The 23831-nt window shown below is 40.3% G+C and overlaps 1 protein-coding gene across 1 annotated transcript; it reads left to right on the top strand.

The window, feature by feature from the left end:
* The first annotated feature begins 4868 nt into the window (after positions 1 to 4868).
* Positions 4869 to 23562, top strand: LOC104832800. Its single transcript, XM_010569164.1, has 9 exons — positions 4869 to 4941; positions 9185 to 9262; positions 13068 to 13190; positions 14083 to 14195; positions 14856 to 14999; positions 15662 to 15880; positions 17252 to 17434; positions 20034 to 20167; positions 23460 to 23562. The coding sequence occupies exons 1-9, from the start codon at positions 4869 to 4871 to the stop codon at positions 23560 to 23562; spliced, it is 1170 nt and encodes a 389-aa protein (XP_010567466.1).
* Positions 23563 to 23831: the final 269 nt, after the last annotated feature.

Here is a 23831-nt window from a genome sequence, read left to right as displayed (position 1 = left end):
GCGGGCGCTTGGGTCTCTGTGCGGGGAGATGGGGGAGCGCTGCCGGGGGTAACCGGTGCCGCTGTTGGAAGTCACCAGATAACGCATGAAGAAAGGGCGGTGTTCCTTACATCTGGAAGTGTCTGTCCTGGTGTCTTGAAATCTTAAAGTTGGTGGCTGCCAGAGGCGACACGAGTTGGTGGGCCCCGGGGGAAGAAATAGCAGTTATAATTGGTGAGTTAGGCGCCACCAAAGCTCGTTACAGCTAATGTCTATACACCAAGGATATTACACTTACCAGAGCCTGTAGCGTCTGGAGGGTCTCCGCTTGTAAGTCATATTTTAAAATCCGTATCTGAATTCCAAAGTAACTTTGTTTTTTTTTTTTTAATTTTGGGTTTTTGTTTGTTTTTTTACCAGCCTAACATACTTCCCATCTCTTCAAGCCATTTGGCGTTTGTTTTATGGGTCTTCTGTCCTTTGGAGCTGTGAACTGGAGGCTTTTGGTTTATGTTTAGGTTTTTATTCTGTTGGCATGTTTACTTCATACCATAATGGTAGTCTCTTTCGAATATATAGGGCTTATAGTTTTCCGTCAAGTTGTGCTCTAACTGAAGTGATTCAAACATGATTGCAGAGCGGTTTTATTGCAGAGAAACGGTTGCATTTTTAAAGTCTTTTGCTGTAACTGAAATAGAAGCACGGTCTCCAAAGGGAACATAACTGAATTTGTGATAGGTTTTTGCATGGCAGTGTCTTTGCCATCATAAACTGTATTTTCAGTTTCTAGCAAGGCTATTCACTAAATAATGGGTTTCATAAGAGAAATCCAGAGAGGAGGCCAAGAATTCAAATATCATGTGAAGAACTCAAATTGCAGAGAGCAAAAACACATGCTGATGGGATGAAGATGTTCTAGGTTTGCACAAGTTCCAGTCTGAAAATACATTGAGAATACAGTTTAACTCATAAACAGTTGGCTCAGTTTACTGATGGGAATTAGATATCCAAGATGATCTAGATGGAAAAACATCACGATACTGCATTCTTGTAGTACAGAATGCTGCCTCCAGTAAATGGTAACCAATTTTCCTCAGTTCCTGTAGGAACTGAAGCTAAGAGTACAGAGGCCAGATCAGAAATATGCAGCTGAGTATGTACTACAAATTGGCATGAATTTGTAATAGACTTTTGGGAAGGAAATGTGCAGCAGATATGCTAGAACTGCTGTGGAAATCTCTGAAATTAATGAGTAGGAGTTAGAAATAATACAATACAATCTAGTCAATAGCTGGAGAAACCTGTTGAAATCACTCAGGTGTGCTCCAGACTCTGCCCAAGAGAGGTGTTTCTACGTCTGGTGGAAGTCAGCTCTTAAACCTGTTGGGGTCTGCAAGGAAGTGGGTCAATGCTGTAGACCTGCCTATATGCCAGAACTGCTCAGCCTGAGAGTGTGATATGCCTGACAGTTTGAGTGGTCTTTCTGAAAAGAAGAATGTGAGAAAAGCTGAGGATCTTGGCTGCACACAGAAGCAAGAAGAGGCCGGAGGAAAGAGCTGAAAAGCTGGGAGGCCTCACCTGAAAAAAAGCAGCAGCCAATAGCACTAGCAATGGGCCTTAGCAAAGAATGGGCTGGGAAATCACCTTGGGAGATCTTGGTGGAGTGCCAGAAACAGTCCAGAGAAAAAGGCCTGAATACATTTGCCTATAAGGACAGCATTTGTTCTGCAGAAGTTTCCAGAGGCAGATATGTGAATTAATGGCATTTTCATCTGGGGCTGACCTGAGTGGTCTGAGCTGGAGTACCCAGTGTTGAACTGATTACAGAAGTGGCTGAGACACAAGAGCCACTTCAGCTGTGAGATCTCAGAACTCAATCTTTTTTCATAAGCAAGTTGAACTGAAGTATTGTATAGATGATGAGAGAAAATAGTAGAACTGTGGCAAAAATAAATCTGTAAAACAAAAAGGGGCAAGCCTTTGGCTGAAACACTGAACTGGTGTGCCAAACATAAGCCGAATATGCATGGACTTCAGTTGGGACAGGTACAGTTCTGTGGCTCCAACAGTAATTTTTTCATGATGTCCTGGGATGCAGAGCAATATTGAAAGTTCAGCTGCTGAAGTGATCCCATTTTTAAAAGGTCTGCCAGTTCATCTCTCCGTTTTCCATAACAGCTTCCCAAATCTGGAGACACTGATGGTGTTTTTTACACTTGGTCAAGAAACATCAGCAAAAGAGGCAAAGGAAAATATGACTCTTGCAGAAGCAATTGGTATTCCTTGAACAAATTCACCAGTGATAGATGAATCTTGGCTGAGACAGCTGCCTTGTAAAACACAGCCTCACTATCACAGGCAACGGAACAGTTTTGTTGCAGGGAATTTGTCTTAATTTATTGCCAATTAACAAACTTCTAATAACTGATTGTAGGATTGAAAAATAAAGAAGACAAAAGATCACTTAGGGAAAACACCCCAACTTCCCTCTTGACACCTTTCCTCCCTGCTACCTAGCTTCAGTCCTTTGGCTGAAGTGATGGGGAGCATGAGATTTGGCTCAGTGTGTTGTGTTTGCTTTTCTTTTGCTCCTCCATGTTTCTGTCTCTACTCCTCTGGCGTGGGCTCCTCCACCATCTGCAGACCCCTCAGAGGTGTACCTGCGCTGTGTCTTCTTTTGTGCATCTCCCCTGCATGGGCGTCTGCCTGCTCTAGTCCTGCTCAGGCAACTTCTCTTGTGCCTCCTTTTTTTCCAGCGTCCTCCTGCCTTCACCTCTGTCCTGCCCTGGCCCCTCTTCCCTCTGCTCTGCTGTCTCTTGCCCCCACGTTTTTGGTTTCTCACTTACAAATGTTGACTGTTCTTTGTATTTTTTTTTTTTTCTTTTACATTCAAGGCTGGGGTTGGAGTGTATGTATACCCTGCATTATAAAACATGCTGAGGAGCACATGTTGAATGAGAATAGTGTATAAGACACAATGTAAAGCACAAGTATTTTAGAATGCAGCATAATGGATTAACGATGGAGGAGATTGAAATTCTTCATATGAATGTTTCTCTGTTCTTTGTATAAAGTGTTTTATGGAACATGTAACTTGAGCTCAAAGCATATTTAATACACAGAACTGAAATACCTCCAGGCACACAAATCTCTGTATGACTAGTTTAATTTTGTGTTGTATCATAATAAATCTCAGGCTAAAGAAAGGCAATTGAATAGATGAGTTAATGGATTTCATAGGGCACTTCTGGTAATCATTAACTGTGGTTTAAAGTCTTCCTCTTTATTGCTGTCCTTCACACACACTTAAGCAATCATTGTTCTCTGAGAACTGATGGTTTTTGGTGTTACTGTTGAAAACTTTTGTTCCTAGGATTAAAAAAAAAAACAAAAGCAAAACCAAAAGGGGTGCAGATGGTCTCTTTCCTCCAACCAAGTCACCTCTTCATGTATCACTCCGTAGCGTGGTGGTTTTCACCGAGGGTGACTGGTCTGCTGCAGCACACCACTTGAGTTACCACAGTTAGGCAGTGCCTTCTTCAGTCATTCTTGCAGCTGAATTACAATTTTGCTTTATATTTTTGAGGGTTGGCTTTGTCTCATTTGTGCAAGTGCTTTGCCTTCATTACTGCTTTTATTACCTCCTATACCTCACTACTGGGAAGTGTCCTGAAGTGAAGGCATGCTGCTTCCTAGCAGTGGAGACTTCTTTGCAGAATGAACACACAGTCTCTTGTCAGATGTTTGCTGGTGGCCTGGTAGTGAATGTGGTTTGCTTGTGATGGCCAGTTGTAAAGCCTTCAGTTGTACCTTCATCTCTGCACCACTCTTGTTACTGTTTATTGTGCTTACGGAGCAACATTTTCAGAAATTGCTGATTTAGAGAAGCTGAGCTCAACATAATGTATTGCAGCAGTGTAGAGCTCCTCAGCAGGACAAGGGTTTTTAAGACCAGATGCACTTGTTATCATTCCTAGGTAGCTTTGCAACACTGTGCTGTACTCAGGTGCTTTGGTGTGCTGGTGCACTGCGTTCTGAAATAAGCCAAAGGCAAACAGCGCTTCCAAAGGGGCAGCTCTTCTTTGCTTAGTTTAGATACTTAAGTCCAGCTGTTTCTTACTAGTATCTCTTCATCAAGGCAAATGGTAGGAGAAAAGGGGTCTGTAAAATGAATTGTGAGAGCCTGACCATTGACAAGTTTAAGATTCGTTGTGCTAGGGTATAGCTTTTTAGTCTCAGAATTCAAAGTAACTTATCATGAACCCACTGTCTTCATAGCTGTTTCTCAGAGCATGCCATTGGTTGCTCTACAGCTCCTCACTTAGCCACTGACACAAATAGTATTTGGGAAGAAGAGCACAGCTTAGGACCTGGAGGTGTTACAAACACCTGTTCTCACGTAGAGAGAGAGACATTTCTGAACAGTTCACTACTGCAGCTGAGTACAATGTATGGATATTATGCCTAGGAGAAAGCGTCATTTGCCCTTAGAAATTCAGATAGTATCTCTATGCTATGTTACTATCTTGAAGTGCTTTTTAGTTAGCACTTAGAAGAAAGAGTAACGGATGCTTGGCAAGTGTGCAAAAGCACTGAACTCTGGCTTAGCTGTGTTCACACTTCACATAATGATAACACTTCTGCAGAGTTTAGCAGGACCACGGTTAACCAAACACCAAAGTCTTATGAAAGGAGTTTCCGTAGCAGTGCATTGTAAAATTGACACAGATCAGTCTTAATCTATTAAGTTCTGAGGAACAAACATGCAGAAGCAATTACATCAGCTGTTTGCATAGATACATTAACCTTCCCACTTCTGCCTGGGCTTGTTCTGTAGTGCAGTTGCTTTGGGTCTTTCTCATTTGCAAGCTCACTGAAGATACCGAGACATGTCAATTCATACCTCAAAAAAAGAAAAACGATTTCTTTTTACCTCCGAATCTGTTGCTGAAGGACATTCTGGTAAGTAAAAATGCTGATTGAATCTTTGCTTTTATTAATACTTGCACCAAAGAATGCTATCTGATGAAAGTTCAGTCATATGTCCCCCAATGGAGAAAAGAAAGAACTAATTAATTATTTTTAATAGACTTCATATTAGTGTCTTTGTTTGCTAGACAAGAATTTGTCTTATTTGTTTAGTATGCAATATAATCTGGCATAGACAACTTTAAACTTTTGCTTGAGAGAAAAAAGCATGGAGAGGTCTCCTACAGGTAGACTTGGAGCTGCCACATATACTGGAATTACAATTCCAGTTTTAGTTCTGTAATGAAAAAATATTACTTTATGCATATGTTTATTATAGGTGCTCATTGAACTCTGAGTCTCTGAAACATTTGGAATACTGAGCATTGATTTTCAGCAGAGCTGCTTTCCAGACACTGCTATAATACTACATATGCCTCTTTGCCACGTTGCTCTCCCTAACACATGTTCATGTACACGGTAGGCTGTACAAAGCCATTGTATTTTCCAGATCTGGGACTGCAAGACAGTGCTTCAGCTCTAATTGCTGTTCATTAAATTCAGCTATTTTTCACACAGCTTTGTTTACACAAATATGTATCTAGAAGCTGTGTTAACTGATGGACTGGAGGAAGTTCGGACCTCCAGCAGACATACTAGTGACTCAAATTTACAGTAAAGGTAGCAACAGTTCCTTTTATGGCAGAACCTTCAAATGGAGCATTTTAATGTCCAGACTAAAAATAGCATTACCTCCTACTTTTTTGCATAGTAGAAGGAAAGACAAAAAACCTAATAGAAAATGAGGGTGGTGTCAGACACTGAGGGTTTGCAGCTGAGTTTTTCTTGTGTATCTGTATTCTCAGGATTCTTATTCGCTAGGTGGGAATGGCACCTGGTATGAGACCAGTTTTATCAGTCTGTCTGCTCAGCCCCTACTGAACAGTCCAACAGCTGCAAGACCGCTGCAGCATGTAGCTTCATATCTTTAATGACCACAACTACTTGTTTGCTTTAAAACACTGCACTACATGTTGTAATGGTGCAAATAGCTGACGGCAATAAAACTTATCAGTTGTTCCAGGTTATGCCGTTCCTCCTCAAGCATCAGTCCCTCTGGTGTGAATCAGTTTCGCAATCTTCAGGACTGAGTTTGCCTTGCCTCAGGGTTGTTGACAAACTAGCCAGATGACAAACTTTGGAACCTAGCATTACTGATTTTATTCTCGATTGCACAAGTGATTTCTGGGTCTGAAATTATGACCACATGATGTTTCTGTCTTTCACCTTATGTCCTTGTGTATTCAAACTGTGGTCAATTTTTATAAGGGAAGGTGCAATATAATTTAAGTAACTGACCAGGATTCTGATTCTCTGAGTAAATATACTAGCAAGAAATTTCAGTAAGATAATGCTTGAGCTGGGGATCAATGCAAAACAAACAGCTGAAGACAGGCTTTACAGCTATCAAGTTGGCACACCTTTTTGTAATTTTTCTTTTTTTTCAAGCCTCTAAATTGTTTGACTTAATTTGCAAATGCTTATGAAATGCACAGTTAAATGTTTGGCTTCAGCTTGTGTCCTGGTTTCAGCTGGGATAGAGTTAATTGTCTTCCTAGTAGCTGGTATGGTGCTATGTTTTGAGTTCAGTATGCGAAGAATGTTGATAACACTGATGTTTTCAGTTGTTGCTAAGTAGTGTTTAGACTAAAGTCAAGGATTTTTCAGCTTCTCATGCCCAGCCAGCGAGAGAGTTGGAGGGGCACAAGAAGTTGGCACAGGACGCAGCCAGGGCAGCTGACCCAAACTGGTCAATGGGGTATTCCATACCATGGGACATCCCATCTAGTATAGCAACTGAGAAAGGGGGGCAGGGGACTAACTGGGTGTCAATCGGCGAGTGGTGAGCAATTGCACTGCGCATCATTTGTACATTCCAATCCTTTTATTATTGCTGTTGTCATTTTTTTAGTGTTATCATTATTGGTTTCTTCTTTTCTCTTTGTCCTGGGTTCAGCTGGGATAGAGTTAATTTTTACAGGAACCTGGGAGGTGGGGGGCATAGCCGGGGCAGCTGACCTGAACTGGCCAAGGAGCTATTCCATACCATGTGACATCATGCTCAGTATATAAAGGGGGAGCGGGCCGGGGGGTGGGCTCTTCTTTTCGGTGGGGGAAGTGGCAGAGCGTCGGGTCCCGGGTGGTGAGCAGTTGCACTGTGCATCACTCTTTTTTGTATACTTTTTCATTAGTACCGTTGTTGTTGTTGCAATTTCTTTGTGTTGTTCCAGTAAACTGCCTTTGTCTCAACCCTCGAGGTTCCAGGTTTGGTTTTTTTTTTTCTCTCCTCCGTCTTCCCCCCATCCCACCGGAGGGGGGCGGGAGGAGTGAGCGAGCGGCCGCGTGGTCCTTTGTTACCGGCTGGGCTGAAACCACGACACTCTTCTATTAAACCATTCTTATCTCAACCCACGAGTTTTACTTCTTTTCCCGATTTTCTCCCCCATCCCACTGGGTGGGGAGGGGAGTGAGTGAGCGGCTGCATGGTGCTTAGTTGCTGGCTGGGGTTAACTAACGACACCTTGACTGGGGAAAACACAAAAAACATAAAGGTACAGAAATTGCCGATTGAGATTGTGAAAGTTGTGCCAGTGAAGAAGAGACCTGTGCACCTCCATAAACAAACCTCATGCTGACACTGAGATCACTGTAGCCTGTTTGAATAAAAGGGGCACATACATTTTAGCACTTGTGCTTTGGTTTTAGCCTGTTTTTAGTTTGTATTTGGGTGAGGTAGTATTGATGGCAGAATGGCTTATCCATTCAAAGGTACAGGCTAGCATGTTTCACTTTTCTTTTAGGTTGTACTGGAAGATATTACTCTACAGTTCTCATACTAAAATTCAATTTGCACTTAATCTTTGCATTGAATTACAGATCTTTCAGGGTACAGAATAACCCTACTCTTACCTTATAATTTCATTGTGATATTTGTTTGCTTCCAGACCAGATTATCTTTAAAAGTAAACAAGTAGTTTAAGATGGACATTCAGTTATGCTTCTTCCATAACTTCCTCTTTGGGCCCTTGAGTCTACACATGTATGTAATGGTACTTACTCCTGCAAGAGAAGTTATTTTAGATTGGCAACTACATACATAATTATAGAGGCTGTTGCAAACAATATAGGCACCTGGCTTATTGATATACAGTGTTGTAGATCCAGCTGTGTAGTTGTGTGGCTGAATGTATTTTGGATACCCTTTTTTGTAATGGTGGTGGATGAAGATTAATTCACATTCCTCATGTTGGTTCTGCAGATATGCAAGCTTTCAAACCTGTACTTTTGAATAAATAGTATGGATTGCTTTTACCTGGTTCAGTTACCCTGATGAGACAAAGAATCTCAATTTGTCTCCTAAATTGTTCATTAACTTTTAACAAACCAGATGCATTTGGCATACTCAGGTCTTACTTGGACAATAAGTCATAGGTGCTAAAGACAGAATAGGGAAAACCTTTTTTCTCCAGTGCTTTTGTCCTAAAAAAAAGACCAAAACTCAGAAATATAACAGTGGAAACTTGTGAGTGGCCAATGTTTGTCCCTAAGAGAATGTTTGCAGATGCTTTTCTAAACTCAAATAAGCCAGACGGTTGTGGATAATTGCAGGAGTGAGTCTAATGCACCTGTTTGTAGGGAGAGCAATGCCTCTTGTCATCCAAAAAGATGAGATGTCAGAGATCCCCACTGCAGATGATACTGAAGTGATAAACACTGCCTTGAGTGCAGACCTCTGACAGTTATAAGATGTAGATCAAAACTGGTAATTCACACAGAAAATGCAGTGCAAAGTTTAAAATAGGGAGGGCAAGAATGCAAGACCCCTACAGAAAGGTCCTAGCTTAAATACTTCTTCCAACATTACTACTTGGATCTTCTGTTCTCCCGAAACTAATATTTCAGGATGCCTTTGCAGGCCTTTTTTATTTTCCCCTCACCTGGGAGGCTGCTGGCCTGTGTAGATGATAGTAAGATGTCAGTTAGGATTGACTTGAGGAGAGGAGTGAAAACAGAGTAAGTCATACCTATCAGAACATAAGTTGCTAAAATTGCCTCTTGGCAGATGGTGTACAAACAGAAGTCTCTTACACACTGGAAATGAAATTTTATTAAGAAATCACTTTTTTGTTTTTATCACAAAAAGAAATGTTATGTCTGTCTTATTTTTACATTCTAGATAAAATGTGTGATCAGATAAGTGATGCTGTTCTAGATGCTCATCTCAGTATTGATCCAGATGCCAAGGTTGCCTGTGGTAAGTACAATACGGATAGAAAAACAAATTAATGAAGTACAACAAGTAATCCATGTTGATATAACATCCCATGATCCAAAATTCTTGCAATAGCTGGCTGGCAGTCAACACTTCCACAGTCAGTCAAGAGGCCAACTCTGGCACACTGACTCAGAGGAGAAGGGAAGGCAGGAAAAAAGCTGCAAAAAATGAAATACGTAGTACTCCAGTACCAATTAAAAATAATGAAATGTAAGAAATAGATCAGGAGAGGCCAGTAGTATCAGGGAAAACTGTTGTTGACAGGGCTAATGATAATGAGGAATCTAAGAAAATGAGGGAAAAAGAGAACTGAGGAAAGATATATGTCAAGATACATTTCTTTGAAGAGTAAAAGGTGTTAATAAAACTCAAAATCTGGAAGTGCTAAATAGATATTTAATGTGCCTTTACAGAAGCAGGGTGATACCCTTGGTTCACAGGAAGGTAAATGCACAGTTCATTTGAATGTGACTCTGATCAAAGTGGCTTGCCTTTTTTGTGGGACTTTCTATTAGGACTACCCTGTGTTCTACATGGATGTTGACACTAGCAACATCACCTCTTCCAGAGGCTAACATATCATCAAATTGGAATGAGCTGGGTTTCCAAGGGGGAATGGACACAGAAAGGGAATGTGTGTAAAGAGATCTCCGAATGCAGTCATTTTTTTCTTAGAACAAGCCATCGAGGCCATAGGTACAGCACAGAGCACTGGCTGCATCCCACAAATACAGTGATCTACAGTGATTTCATCTGAAAAACCTTATGTGATCCTTGACGCATGAATGTGAGCAGTGAGGAGACTTGGGGGGAGGGTTTAGCATATGTGTTAGACTTGATGAGGCATGTATTTCAGTATTGCAAGTAGTTATGCTTCCAAAACTGCTGAAAAGCTGGAGATGGTAACAGCGAAATGCTGCAAAAATGACAAAGACTGAAAAATGTGTCATAAGAGATGTGAGAAACGTGATCAATTTGTCTTACCAAAAAAGAAGCCTGAGATGTGACATGATTACATAGATAAATGCCTGATTTCTGTAACCTGTTGGGAAAAAAACATACCAAAACTGCTGTCTGGAGTCAGAAAACTTGTATAACATTAAAGCGTAAGTCTGGAAAGATAAATTAGTTGACTAGACTCAGAGTTTGCTAAAAAAGTAGTGGCGTGGAGAACAGAAAGCAGTTATGGCACTCAGTACAGGTTTTACTGGGTGAAGATTAGAATTTCTGTTTAGTTGTGCAGGCTTTCCCTCAAAGTTTCAGGAAAAAAAAATCTAAAGCGTTATGCAAGTACTAAGTCACTGTAACACTGTATTTTAAAAAAGTACGAAACGTAGTTCACAGGGGTGTTGAAACTAGATTCTGTCTACCATTAGAAAAATGTATCTGTGGTTCTCTGAGTTTTATTTACTGCTTGGACTTTTCAGATCAGCAAGTTTTGCATATGAAGTTCTGAATTATTACACTGGCACTACCTCATTTCAGCAGGATAGAGCTGGTGTCTCTTTGTGCTGCCAACAAACTGGGTAGCAGTAAAGTCAAGTGAGAGAATACTGGCTGCAAGTAGCATAAAGCAGAAGGCAGATTAATTATTCTACTTCCTGTCTAAGTGAAGCCAAATGCTTTCTTGAAAAAAAAGTCTTTCCCAGTGTGCCCAACAAATGGGATTCAAGAGAGAAAATTTAACTACCCGTAAAAGAAGACAGTACAAAAGAGAAGGTGGAAGTTTCAACCTACTAATGGTGTTCAAAATATTCTTTTTGGGAGACTTAAACATGTAAGAAATCACCCCCCAGTGAAGAGCCCAAAACCTTAATACAGTAACTTTCTCTTGGGTAGAGCAGATGGGGGTGTTGCTTGGGCTTACTTGTAAGTTGCAGCTATAGTGCAGCTCCTGAGCTGTGTTTTCTTTTGGTTGAATTAAATTTCAGTCAGAACAGAAAGCAGTCAAAGGTAGGAAGATGAATCTTTCTTATCCTGATACTAAAAAAGCATCATCATGTCGTGAAGTCTTGCATCACCATCAAGCTTTGCTTAGCTGTATGGGTCTGGAAGAGTTTCTAGGGACTGTTGGTGGTGACTGCAGCCTTAGTCTTCCACTTCTCTAAGCCCCAGGTCCCCAACTTTGTGTTCTTCCAGAAAGGCTTCCCGTTTTTGTAATGACCACAATGGAAAAGCTAAGAGCCATTCTTCTCTGCCTCCCACCTGTAACATATGATCTCTTCCCCTTGTGCGGGATTCACAGCACCATGCATGCCTTGCACACGTAGGTGGTCTGCTAGGGTGCGGCAGACAGGAACAGCGCTGCTGGTCAGTAGAGCAGGGGCACAAGACTGGGTATGAAAACAAAGGTACCAGGATACCCTGCACTGTAGTGGGGATACACAATAACCTGGGGTTGATGTGCTGTATACATTTAGGGCTACTGCATTATTACAGACTCTCACTGTGTCCACAGTGTAATTCAGAGATACCATGTCAGCTAGGATGTAGCTTAATTGTTCAATATAGACTAATTCCTCTTGCACATAAGCAGAGAAAGCTTGCCCTATGCTAAATTCTCAACTGCTTGTCTAGATTATCTAAGATTAGCTGCCAGTTAAAGATGGCTTGATTGTCTTTATGTGATGCTGCAGTCCATAGTTGTGCAATTTTATATTCCTGCCTGTAATACTTAATCTTGAAATCAGATAAAATTATTCAAATGAGATGGTGATTGGATGATAGAAGTGATGGATGAAATTTAGTGTAGGCTAATGCAAGGGGGAAGGGAGCAATCTTAGCCCCATGTAGAGAAAGTAAGGTTTGCAGTTCACTGCTGGCATTCAGAATAGAGATTTTGGGGTTGTAATAGACATATGTTTCTGAGAAAAGAGTCAGTGCTCAGCAGCAGTAAAAACCCAAGCTGACTGTTAGGGCTTGCTGGGAAAGGAATGAAGAGTGGAACTGAGAACATCATTAAGTCATGTAAATCCATGGTTGCCTTGGTCTTGAATACTGCATACAATCTGTTTCTCTTTCCCCATCCCCAAAAAAGGCTATAGTAAGATTGTATGGCAAGAGTAATGAATATGATCATAGCCATACAGTGTCTTTCAGTGAATAGCCTAGGCCTTCCCAGCCTGGAAAAGAGAGGACTGAATGGAATATGAAGTAGAGCTATACAGTTGTAGGCCATATTGATGTGGTGAATTTTTGTGATTGTTTGCTCTATGTTCTCTATGTTTTAAATGGAAAGGTTTGGAGACCAGGTGGATGCTTGAAACAATGAAATAAAATATGAAATGATTCTGCACAAAATTTTTAATGAAGTAGCTTAGCTTCTTGCTCCAGGATGCTGTAGATGTTAAAAGTTTTCATGGTTGCCAGGGGCAGCTGCGTGAATTACTGTAACAAAAATCTGTCAAAGACTGGTAATGCTGTTAATAAATGATGTCCCCTTAGCTTCAGGAAGACCCTGAGCTGAAATTGTTGGAGACCAGGGATATATTTGGAGAAATAGCACTATATATTTGACGTGTTCTTATAGACGTTTGCTGCTGGCCATTGTGGAGATAGGGTAATTGGGTAAGGCGGACACCCTCCACACACACTTGTGGCCATTTTAATGTTCAGTATCAGCTGAAGAGAAGAGTGATTGCACACAGACCTATAGGTATGCTAAGGCTTTACACTGAGTTTCCCCTATGACTAATCCTTTGTTCATAGAACCATCTTCAGGATCAACCTGTGTAACTGTAAAATAGCAGTAGTAAAATTCTGATGTTTCATCTTTTTTCTGCAGAGTGTGTAGCAAAAACTGGAATGGTTTTGCTTTGTGGAGAGATCACATCCCAAGCTATAGTAGATTACCAACAAATTGTAAGAGAGACCCTTAAGAGGATAGGGTATGATGACTCTTCCAAAGGTGAGTGAGATCCTTCATGTGTTCATTCTTGGGTCTGTTCTGCATGTGGCCAAATTAATATTTTTATGATCTTCTGGAAAATAAAATGAAATGTGTATGCAGGCCTTGGAGAAAACTGCGCAGATGTTGATATGCGTTTTTCAGTGCCTGGTACTGAAGGAGCTGTTTTAAGGTGGCATACTTGTAAAAGACTTATTCTTGAAAGTGCCAGGTACCTCTTGGTTCTCTGATGCAGAAGAACTAGTGTTTGCACAAATGTCAGAAGGGGGTTACATCTGCAGGTTTGTACAGTGAAAGCTTTAACACTGATGTTCCTTGTCCTTGGGGTGCATAAGCCTATGACACTTGAAGTTCACACCCAAGGGAATTCTTTATGTGTTCTTAAAATATTTCCCAAAGTAGCTTCCTTTCAGCAGTTGAACCCGTTAAATGATTATTCCCCTTCAGTCTTCCCTTTTCATGCATGATATATACAGCTTTTCTATAATTCTATTGAACCCTAGAACCTACTACAAGAAAAACTGAATCCCAGTTTCTGGTAACATTCTCCACAATCCTCTCCCAGCTTTAATACCTAAATGGTTTGAACCCTAGTCATCATAAGCAATGTAACAAGCTTTGGTGGGGCAGCTTGTAGGATTATACTTATCCTCTCAGTTTCAAGAGCTCAAGTTTGAACTAATACCACTAACTTGCCCACAACCCGGGACTGTTACCGAAATGTGCTGATTGTCTGCTTCTATTAGCAATACGAAATGTTGTATAGGAAGCTTACATGCTTAGAGTTTTAAAAGTTTTAGCCAAGATAACTAGATAATCCCTAAAAGCTTCTCTACCAATTTGTAAACTCTCAAGAAAGTATGACCTAACTTTACAAAACTCCCTTCACTAGGACTGGACTATAAGACTTGCACAGTTTTAGTGGCCTTAGAACAACAGTGTAAAGAGATCAAGCATGCTGTCTCCCATGGCAAGAGTGACGATAATATTGGAGCAGGGGATCAGGTAATGTGACTTAATTCCAGACACTTATTCAAATTTAGTTTATGCACAAGCAGCTAGAATTGCATTGTACGAGAGCCTTTCCTTAAAAGCTATTGTGCAGTGTAAGAATTAGCAGCTTAACACTGTGCACTCTCTTAATCATCAGAAGTGAAAAAAAGTAACACGGCTTTCACTAGTTTCAGTGAAAGTGGCTTTTCCCATATCCAGTGGCCTTACTGGATAGAGCTACAATTAAGCTTTTTATCAGCTGGTGTCAGTTTCTGGTCTTTCAAGTCCTTTGAGTAGCCTGGTTTTACTTCTTAGGCATCAAATGCTATGTTATTTTAGTTGTCATGCATGGGGAGAAGATTGAGCAGTGTTTATGAGCTTTATGTCTATTAAGCATTGTAATGGATTCTTATGGATGCTTAAGGCAGAGCCATTCTCGGGAACCAGACCGTGCTGTGGCTGTGATTCTTGTGCATGCAGATACACAAATGTTATTTCAGGCTGGCTATATGTCGAAGTGTATTCACTCTGCATGTTACTGCTGTCTCTTTCTAGGTTTGGGCAGTTTTAAAGTACTGTGTGGCAAAGACAGGTGCAGAAATGGAAAGAGAACGTGGAAATGAGTGGCTTATTTCCCTGTTTTTCAATGTAGTTCCCTGTTTTTCAATGCAGGGTTTGATGTCTGGCTATGCCACTGATGAAACTGAGGAATGTATGCCCTTAACACTCCTCCTGGCACACAAACTGACTGCAAGCATAAAGGCTCTGGAACGGAATGGAACATGGCCCTGGGTTAGACCAGATGGGAAAACACAGGTTCGTAACGTAGTTGTATAAACTGTAAGGGTAAGAAACAATAGAAATAATTTACCCTGTCTGCTACTAAATCTAAATTCATGTTTGTCCAAAATGGTGCTGTCATTTTCATGTTCCAAGGTGGTGTGAGTTTCATAAGGTACATTTGTAAGTAGCACACATGGTTTGTTTAAACTGTTCTATTAGCATCTTAGCAGGTTTCTTCAAAATAACACTTGTATTTTGCTTCTTCTCCCCTGGAGATTAAGCAGATTAACAAATTACTGACAATCAGCTGCATTTTTTTCGAATAAATATCAGCATTCCAGAAGCATGGACTGGGATAGTGCTGTGGGTTCTCAGTTAAAACAGAACTATTCTTGATTCAAACCTCATGTATACTGTGTCTGATCAGTGGTCAGAGCCACTGACAGCTGTGTTGCACAGCTGAGTGGATGAGTCACTGAGCCTACTATAAGAGTGAGGCACTTTAGCAGTCTCAAAGGCAGTTTTGTGTCTTCCAGGCTGTGAAATCTGCAGGAGAGGAAAGGAAAGCCATACGTGTGGCATTTCCAAGACAGCAAGGTGTTTCAGTCTTAATTTCTGTTGCTTAGTGGGGATGAGCTGCATTGAGTTATACTGCTGCTGTTGTTGCAGTGCAACATGGATTGTGTCCTCTCTAGGTTACAATGGAATACAGGGAGAGTAATGGCGCAGTGGAGCCCATCCGAGTGCACACACTTGTGATTTCAGTACATCATGCCCCGGACGTACCTCTACAACAAGTACAGAAGGAGCTAATGGAGAAAGTTGTTAAAGAAGTCATTCCAGAGAAGTATCTTGATGAGGACACGATTTATCATCTCCTTCCAAGTGAAAAGTTTGTAGAAGGTGGTCCTAAGGTATGGTACTTTGAAAGAGGATGGCCTATACAGACTTGTATTCTACTTTGCCACATCCTTCTAAATGTTCTCTTGAACAAAAGTGCAATGAACTGATGTACCTTTAACCAGGAAAGCCTGTACATTTTCAGGGAAGCTTCAATCATTTTGCTGGAGTTTTCCTACTGGACAGCTGGCAAACTGAAGCTGTACCTGCGTAGACAGCCAAATGGATTATTGGATCTTTGTCTTGCTTCCAGAAAGTATTTTAAATGACCAAAAGCCAGCTCTGAAGTTACACGCTAAAATGCCTGACTGCAAGTATCTCTTCACTTTCACAATAAAAATCAAAACCAGAAATAACAACAGATCCGATCTTCTACATTGAAATTATTCAGAAAGCTGAACAAATTTCAAGGGAGACCTTAAATGTATTAAGACTCAATAGTCATTAGAATTTGACATGTGTTCTGCTTTCCAGGTGCTGGTACTAGGTAAGCAGGTCATTGCTGTGAAATTGTAAAACATTTTGTTACACAAAACTGTCTAGTTTTGTATAAAGAGTTCCATGAAGGACTAAAACTACAAGGTGTGTTTATGATCACACTGGAATGATGTAGGGATCCTGCTTTCATTGAAGAATAAATGTCAGCTTTACTCCCGTATTACTTACTTGGGGTTTAGTGGATTAACACAGTTTATCGTCTTTCAGAATGGAGTTTCTCAACAGTCTGGAGTTCATTTATCAGCTTGCCATCACCAGCTTTGCTAATCTGACAGAAAGGCAGTTAATTCTCTGCTGGTTGGACAGTTGGATCAGCTCATCAAGTTGTAGGAGGCAGACAGAAGTCCATGCAAGAGGGTGGGACTCCATTATTGGCGGCACTTGGGTACCAAGTGCTCCTTGTGCCACTTGTGAACCATTAAGGTGAACTCAGCACTCTTGTGCTGGCAGCACTGAGCTGCAGCTTTAGTATGTGTATCTAAGTGAAGCTTGTTAACCTTTTAGATCTTATGGGATCTGTTCTTCAGGAGGGCTTTTGTCCTAAATTCTTGGCCGCCATCAAGTGTTACTGAGTAAAGTCATTGGCCAGTAATCCAGAGACAGTATTTAATGATTGCTGATTTGAAGGGAGTGCAACGTTTGTGATGTTGTGCCACATTCTTATCAGTCTTCAAAAGTGACTGCAGCACAGATGGCTTAATACATCTCTGAAAAATACTCCAGTCATGTAGACCTTATTCATTAATTAAACAGTTGCATCTGAAGGTGAACACTGAACAATGGGTCATATCTGTGGCAAATACAAAACAAAGCTATACCCAATAACCCAGTATGGGACTGGGTAAACTGTTGTGTCTCATGAATGTATTCAATTGTTTGTCCTGCAGAGTGATGCTGGATTGACTGGCAGAAAGATCATTGTTGATACCTATGGAGGCTGGGGAGCCCATGGTGGAGGTGCATTCTCTGGAAAAGATCCCTCCAAAGTTGATCGTTCTGCAGCATATGCAGCTCGTTGGATCGCAAAATCTCTGGTGAAAGCTGGTCTCTGTAAAAGAGTACTAATCCAGGTAAAAGCAACTGTGAAAGTAATACACCATAACAGAAATTCTGTCTCGTGTGGTCAGCCCCTCAGAACACATACTACGATCACAGCCCCACTCCAGTTTCAGAAAAGCTCTTCTCATACTAGATTGGGGCTCCAGGAAGTTTCTCTTGGGGGTGTGGTATTAAGGGGTCCCCCTATGAGGAAAGCCAAAGACACAGGCCAGGAAGGTCCTGAAGCAAGGAGTGTGTTCACAGTGGTATTTTTTCTGCAACTGTTGCCATCCCTGGTTTGGGTACTTCTTTGCATCATCCTTGCTTTTACTTCCAGCAAGTCCAGTGATCCTCTGCACACACACACATGGCCAGCACTCCAACCTGGGCTGCACAGTACATTACAGGGTTACGTTAGCAGTGTCTAGACGTAGTTGTGCAACCTGCTGTACTATATGGTCATATTAGTTGTAAATTAAACCATTTTAAACTGTAAGTTACCCTGAGTTCTCTACTGTGTGTTCCTAGTATACTACTACGGTGTAACGTGTGATTAAAAGCAAAATTAAATTGTTTTTAAGAGTTTAAAACAAGAACTTTCATCAGTCTTCCACGCTTAGAAGAAATGCACTTCCTTCTTTGTGCATGAATATAAGTCTAAGAAGTCGAAAGACATGTTTTATTGACCCCTAGACACTTTCATCATTAAACACGAACCCAATATGAATGCTAAACAATTGAGGTTTGTCTAGGCAGTTTGCAATACTAGTTTATACACACACTTATTCTGAGTAGCTGCTGTGTAGTAACTTTAACCTAGTGCAACAAATTACTACAGTAAAAAATACAGTGATCTGGCTGATGTTTTGCTGCAGAGGTGTGTTTAAAACCTTTTATTTTCTCCGTGGATCAGAGGAGAGGCCTACTGGATGTGGTTACAATCAATGACATCATATTATCCAAACATCCCAATTAGGAACAATTTGGAGTTAGTCCAAGATTTGGAGTTAGTCAAGGAAAGGGTAGATTGGGAACGAGCCAAGCACAAATAGTGATGGTTCACAAATTGTTGATAATTTTTTTTTTTTTCTGAGGGGACAGAAGACAAATTTCTTATTTCTTGGTATGCACATTCTGAATGGCATTTATGAACATATACATTACTGTCTTAATTCCCGAGTTAGGTGGGAATGTTGTTATCCCAGTAATTCCCAGAGACCCTCCTTAAATACCTAAGCCTGATTCTAGATAAGGCAAGATTGATTTTTTTAACAGCAAACTATGGAGATGTCAGATATTAGCAGTGAAGGTAAGATGGGAGGAGAAGAGGAGGATGGGAGAGCAGAAAAGCAAATGTCCTGTGAAGTCATAGAAGGCTAGATTAAAGATTAACAAAAGGAAAAATGTATCAAGTGGAAATGCAAAAGTGTTTTCCAGCCCCTTAGTGTCTGTGTGCTGCACTAAGACCTTGCCAGCCTCCACTGAGACAATTGAGCTGGCTCTGCTATAGATATTTTTTCTGTGCTAACCACCTTTTCATACTGAAAGGGCAAAATGGATAATGGAGAGAACTGCAGGCTTATTAGCTGTATTATTACCACAAATACCATGTAGGCTTTATTTAGTGTGATACAGAATTGTCAGCTTATTTGTTAATGAAAAACAGACTTAGCATGATCTCAAAATTATCTCAAAATTAGCTAAGGGGAAGACAGTCATGATTAGGGCTGTTTCTAACAAAAATCAATTCTTGGTTACTATTAAGTATATAAATAGATCTGAGCCGTTGGACTACTACTTCCTGAAATCTGTAGAAAGCAGACACAATGAGGAAGACCAGTGAAAGCAAAACATATTTTCATCCAAATACACCAAGATGGAAGAAAATGAAGTGTATGTTAGCCTATACTGCGGCAGGACTGTATTTTGGAAAGGGACTGAATGATAAAAGTAAATACATTTCCAGAGAACGTGTCTGCGCTGTGCTGTGTTGTGCTGAAAAAAAGCTAATGTGATTCTTGGATGTCAGAAAGGAGCTATAGAGCTCCTCTGTCCTCCTTTGAACGAAGTGAAATTACAGGGAATACTTCCTGGGTTACTTTGTCTGCTTCAGATAGCTGTGTTTTAAAAAGCAGATGGAAATATTGGATGAAGTTCCAGGGAGTGCACAGAAATAACTTACTCTGGGAATACAAGTCTGAGTGCTTTAGGAACATGGAGCCTTTTCTCATCTTGTCCTAGATAATCTTTTCTCTGCCTCAGAAAAAAACCCCAGAAATATTTGTAGATCTCAGAGTCTCCAGTCTCAAAGGCATGAAATCCTTTTGTCTAGCTGAGGCTGAAGGACACAGAATGGTGGTATCTGAGGATCATTAGAAAGTACCTCTTTTGCTTTTAAGGAATGTCACTTGGGTCTGATATTTGACCAGGCTGAGCATTCTCCAAGGAAAACAGATAATTTTCTAACATAAAAGACAAATAGCAAAAAAGTTTCTCCTAGCTTGCTTTATGCAGAAAAGGTGTGCATAAAACCTTCCCCTGATACATAAGATGAGCCTTTCATTTCTCTTAAGCAAAAAGTAGGAAGGACTGTTTTAACTGTGTTTCGGTTGTTATGCATGTGTTCTACAGCTATCATATGCTATCGGTCTGAGTCATCCTCTTGCAATCTCAGTGTTTCATTATGGAACATCAGACAGATCTGAAGAAGAACTGCTTGAGATTGTGCAGAAAAACTTTGATCTACGCCTTGGAGCTATCATAAGGTTTGTGTGCTATTAGTATTTACGGAAGGGAATAATGTTTTCAATGCTGTCTTTAACATTTAATGTTAAAAAGTTTCTGGCTCCTAACCTCATGAAAGTCATCTTCATCATAAATCTCTAATTGCTGTCATTTCTGCTTTTCCCTCGCCTACTCACCCAGTACAACATACAAGGGCCAATTAATAAATCTGGTCACAAAACGTACTAATAAGTAAGACAGGTCCAAATTACACCAGTAACCCTGGTAGTGTGCTACATTGTAGTTCACTAGCCAGGTGGCAGTGTGCTTGGTAAAGTAGAATTTAAATTTAACATTAGATGTAGTTAGGCTTTCCAGTCTGTTTACAGGATGTGTAAGACTCCTAATCCCTGCCTTATCTGGAAGGCACAAGAAATATCGGCTCTTTCTGAAAGAAGTACCAGGCTAAGAATCGTCTCCCTGCCTTTGATCCTTAGGTGGCAACAACTTGTGAGACAGCTGCCACAAGATGGAAAGGTTCTGGTGCTCTCACTTCACAAGCAATCCCGTTAAAATGAGTGGGATGTTCTGTGCTACTATTTGCCCTTGCTCATGCACAGAAGCTGAGTGTCACCCTACCACAATAGTGACAGGATGGTGTTTGCTGTTGCTGTTCTGGGGATTTTGGCCATTAGCCCAGAAGAGAAAAGAACATCCTCAAGTGACTAGCTTCTTCATGAGGTGTAAGTGTAACCTACCTTATCTGCATCAGAAAAACTGAACACTGAGAGCCTGTCTGTAGCTGTCATGCATTCTTCTGCAGCCTGTTTGAAGCCAACTAAACTTAATTAAAAAGGAATTCAGGTTTCTTAAATGCTCTCTTAAGATTTGGTAAGCCACTGAAATATTCTATGCATTTAAAAAACAGAAAAAGAATAAAAATCCTGTCATGAGATGAGCTGTCTTTAAGTGAAAATTCAGTTGTGATCAGAAGTGTCATGCAGTCAGAGAGGACAAGAAAACCCAAACCTACTTACATGGCCTCCTGCAGCCAACCCAGCTATATTCCTTTCTGGAATGTTTCTGAACCTGAAAAAGCAGGTCTTTAGGCAAACATAATCCTTATGCTTAAAGAAGCATGGGAATTACCCTTTTCTTTGAGAGAAGAAAGGGCTGGAGGAGAAAAGCAGATCAGCACCTGTCCTTATCAGCAGTTAGCCACCTACATTCCAGGGAACTGTAATTTGACCCTAGTATTTTTCCTTCTTTTTCTCCCTTTCATGACTAACTCATATGATGCTTTATATGAACTCTTAGGAGGTAGAATCTCTTGCCTATTTGTAGGACAGCTTCCTAAGACCTAATGGTACAAGCTTATCTCAGTCCTGAAGAACTTTTGAATCTCTTGGCTGATTTTCACCAAACTTTACAGGCTGGACTTCTTAAAAGTTTCATGAAATATGCAATTAATGGAGAGAAACACTATCTCTTTGCTTTTCTAAGGGAGTAGCCACACTGTAAGCTCACCCTTTATTAAACTCTGTGAAATTGACGTGGGAGCTCAAGCCTGAGATAGATACCAGCAAGAAGCTGACTCCATGCAGAAAGGAACCACTTTGTCACTTTGAGCAATGCAAGTTTTAAGACCTTTGTTCCAAAATGCTAAAACATACATGTTAGATATCTCATTATTCGAAGAACATGCTTGTAATGATTCACTTCTCTTTTAAATCCAGAGCTATTAATGTCATTCTAGTCTCTATATTCCAGAGGAATCTTGAGCGTATTTGACTCTGAGGGGAGAAATGTCAACATGTTAGTGAAGTCTCTTTTTTTCCCTTAAAAAAAGGAAAGACATTTCTGACAAGCTATATCAACATTTTCCTCGTGTAGCCAGCCTTTTGCATTCCTTTTCAGAATGCTTCCTGAATATACATGCTGAGGGTAGAGCTGACATTTTTAATAGTCAGAGATAATGCAAGGCATTATGGCAACTTCTGTTGCTACGTAATGTTTTCCAAGTGTTATCAGTTCACAAGTATAATCAAATCTCTTCTTTGCCTTTGTCATTATGACAGTTCATTGCCATCAGTAATTTGTGTGGTGGTTCCCAGACACTTTCCTTGATTCGGTGTGCTCAAAAATGCTGCATTTTTAAAATGCATTATCACAGCCCTGGAAGTGGTGAAGGCCGTAAGGGAGTAAGAAAGCAGGCAAAAACATGAGCATTGTTTAGTGAATGTTTCCTTGTTAAATGTTACCTCACAATTTTTAAAATCCTGTAAATGGTGCTGGCTATCCATTCTAATCAACTATGCACCAAAGTACTTCATGATGTCTTTCTTTTCATGTAGTCAGCACTCACATTTTGATGGCTTTTGTATTAGGGTCAAGCACAAATGACTGTAGTAGCCATTGCAGCATGTGATCATGTTGCACAAAATATTACTTGAAACAAAACTTAGCTGCTGTACCTCATAAATGACCCTGTAAGTGCAAGAATGTGAACTCTATTCACCATCTAAAACGTATTCATTACCCTGTTAGTATTTGTGGTTCTTTCCTTCTTGCCATTCCTCCACCAATTTTCTCTCCAGCAGGTGATGATATGAATCTATTTTAAGTGTGCTTTCAAAGATAATTAAACAACATAACAACAAATAGAAGAAAGCCCAAGTAGAAGAAAATATTTCAGGCCTTTCATGAAATGAAGAGAAACTTCTGTGTAGATACCTGTAGCTAATCATTTAGCAGAGCTTCAATCTGCTGTATTATGCAGGCCAAAAAGCAATAATCGTGACTTTCACCTTCATTATTTATCTAGCCATAATTAGTGTTAAGCCCTATTATAAATGGTGACTTTGTGCATCTATATAAGTAGTTAAACTTCCACAGTTACCCAGTCTACTAGATTATCATCTTTGGCTGATTCTTTTGAGATCAGCATTGTCTTTCTGGCACAGTAGCATTAGAAAGTATTCTATATTACACTTGCAATAACAGAAAACACATTGATGCTTGCATAGTTATAGTTGAACTTTATTCCAATTGTAATGCTTCTGCACTGTAATGCTTATAAAGCCTAACTGCATACTTACCGCATCTCTGATACATTTGAAGAAAGCTGACTGTTTCTAGTCACTTTAAAATTGAAACCATCAGCTCACTACCTTTCCTGCTGTAAATCCGTGTGATTGTGCAAGGAAACAACACCTAGGTTTTATTGTCTTTCTTCCAGGGATAATACTGATTATCCCTCTGATGTGTCTAAATCATAATATACATTGGAGTAGAGTTAAGTGTAAGACTTGCTTTTTTTTTCTTTTCATTAAGGGAGCTGGATTTGAAGAGGCCAATCTATCAAAAACCAGCATGCTATGGGCACTTTGGGAGAGAAGAATTTACATGGGAAATACCCAAAAAGCTTGTGTATTAAGATTTTCAGAATGTTTCATGTAACTGACAGGTGGTTTAATAATCAGGTAAAATTTCAAGCTGTTCAAGAAAAGACTGTATCTACTGTTTTTTAAATGGCATTCTGTAGTTAATAGATTTACTTAAAATGATTCGTATTTAATTTCTAACTTTCATAGTGGCCTCACACTTTAAATGCATGCTGGTCTATCTAACATACTCTTCAGCTTTGTCTTTGGTAACGTGTGAACAATTTAGGCCTTTGGATGTTATCAGATACTAAGTGCACAG

The sequence above is a fragment of the Haliaeetus leucocephalus genome, unplaced genomic scaffold (genome assembly GCF_000737465.1).
Source record: "Haliaeetus leucocephalus isolate CR32 unplaced genomic scaffold, Haliaeetus_leucocephalus-4.0 Scaffold263, whole genome shotgun sequence".
Classification (NCBI taxonomy): domain Eukaryota; kingdom Metazoa; phylum Chordata; class Aves; order Accipitriformes; family Accipitridae; genus Haliaeetus; species Haliaeetus leucocephalus.
This window is presented reverse-complemented; position numbering and strand designations above follow the sequence as displayed.

Bases quoted from the DNA above. Each gene is read 5' to 3' on its own strand.
- LOC104832800 (XM_010569164.1), top strand. From the start codon at position 4,869: ATGTCAATTCATACCTCAAAAAAAGAAAAACGATTTCTTTTTACCTCC. The intron at 9,263-13,067 runs GTAAGTACAATA...TTTTTTCTGCAG, and splicing joins AGATGCCAAGGTTGCCTGTG to AGTGTGTAGCAAAAACTGGA. The intron at 17,435-20,033 runs GTAAAAGCAACT...TGTGTTCTACAG, and splicing joins GTAAAAGAGTACTAATCCAG to CTATCATATGCTATCGGTCT.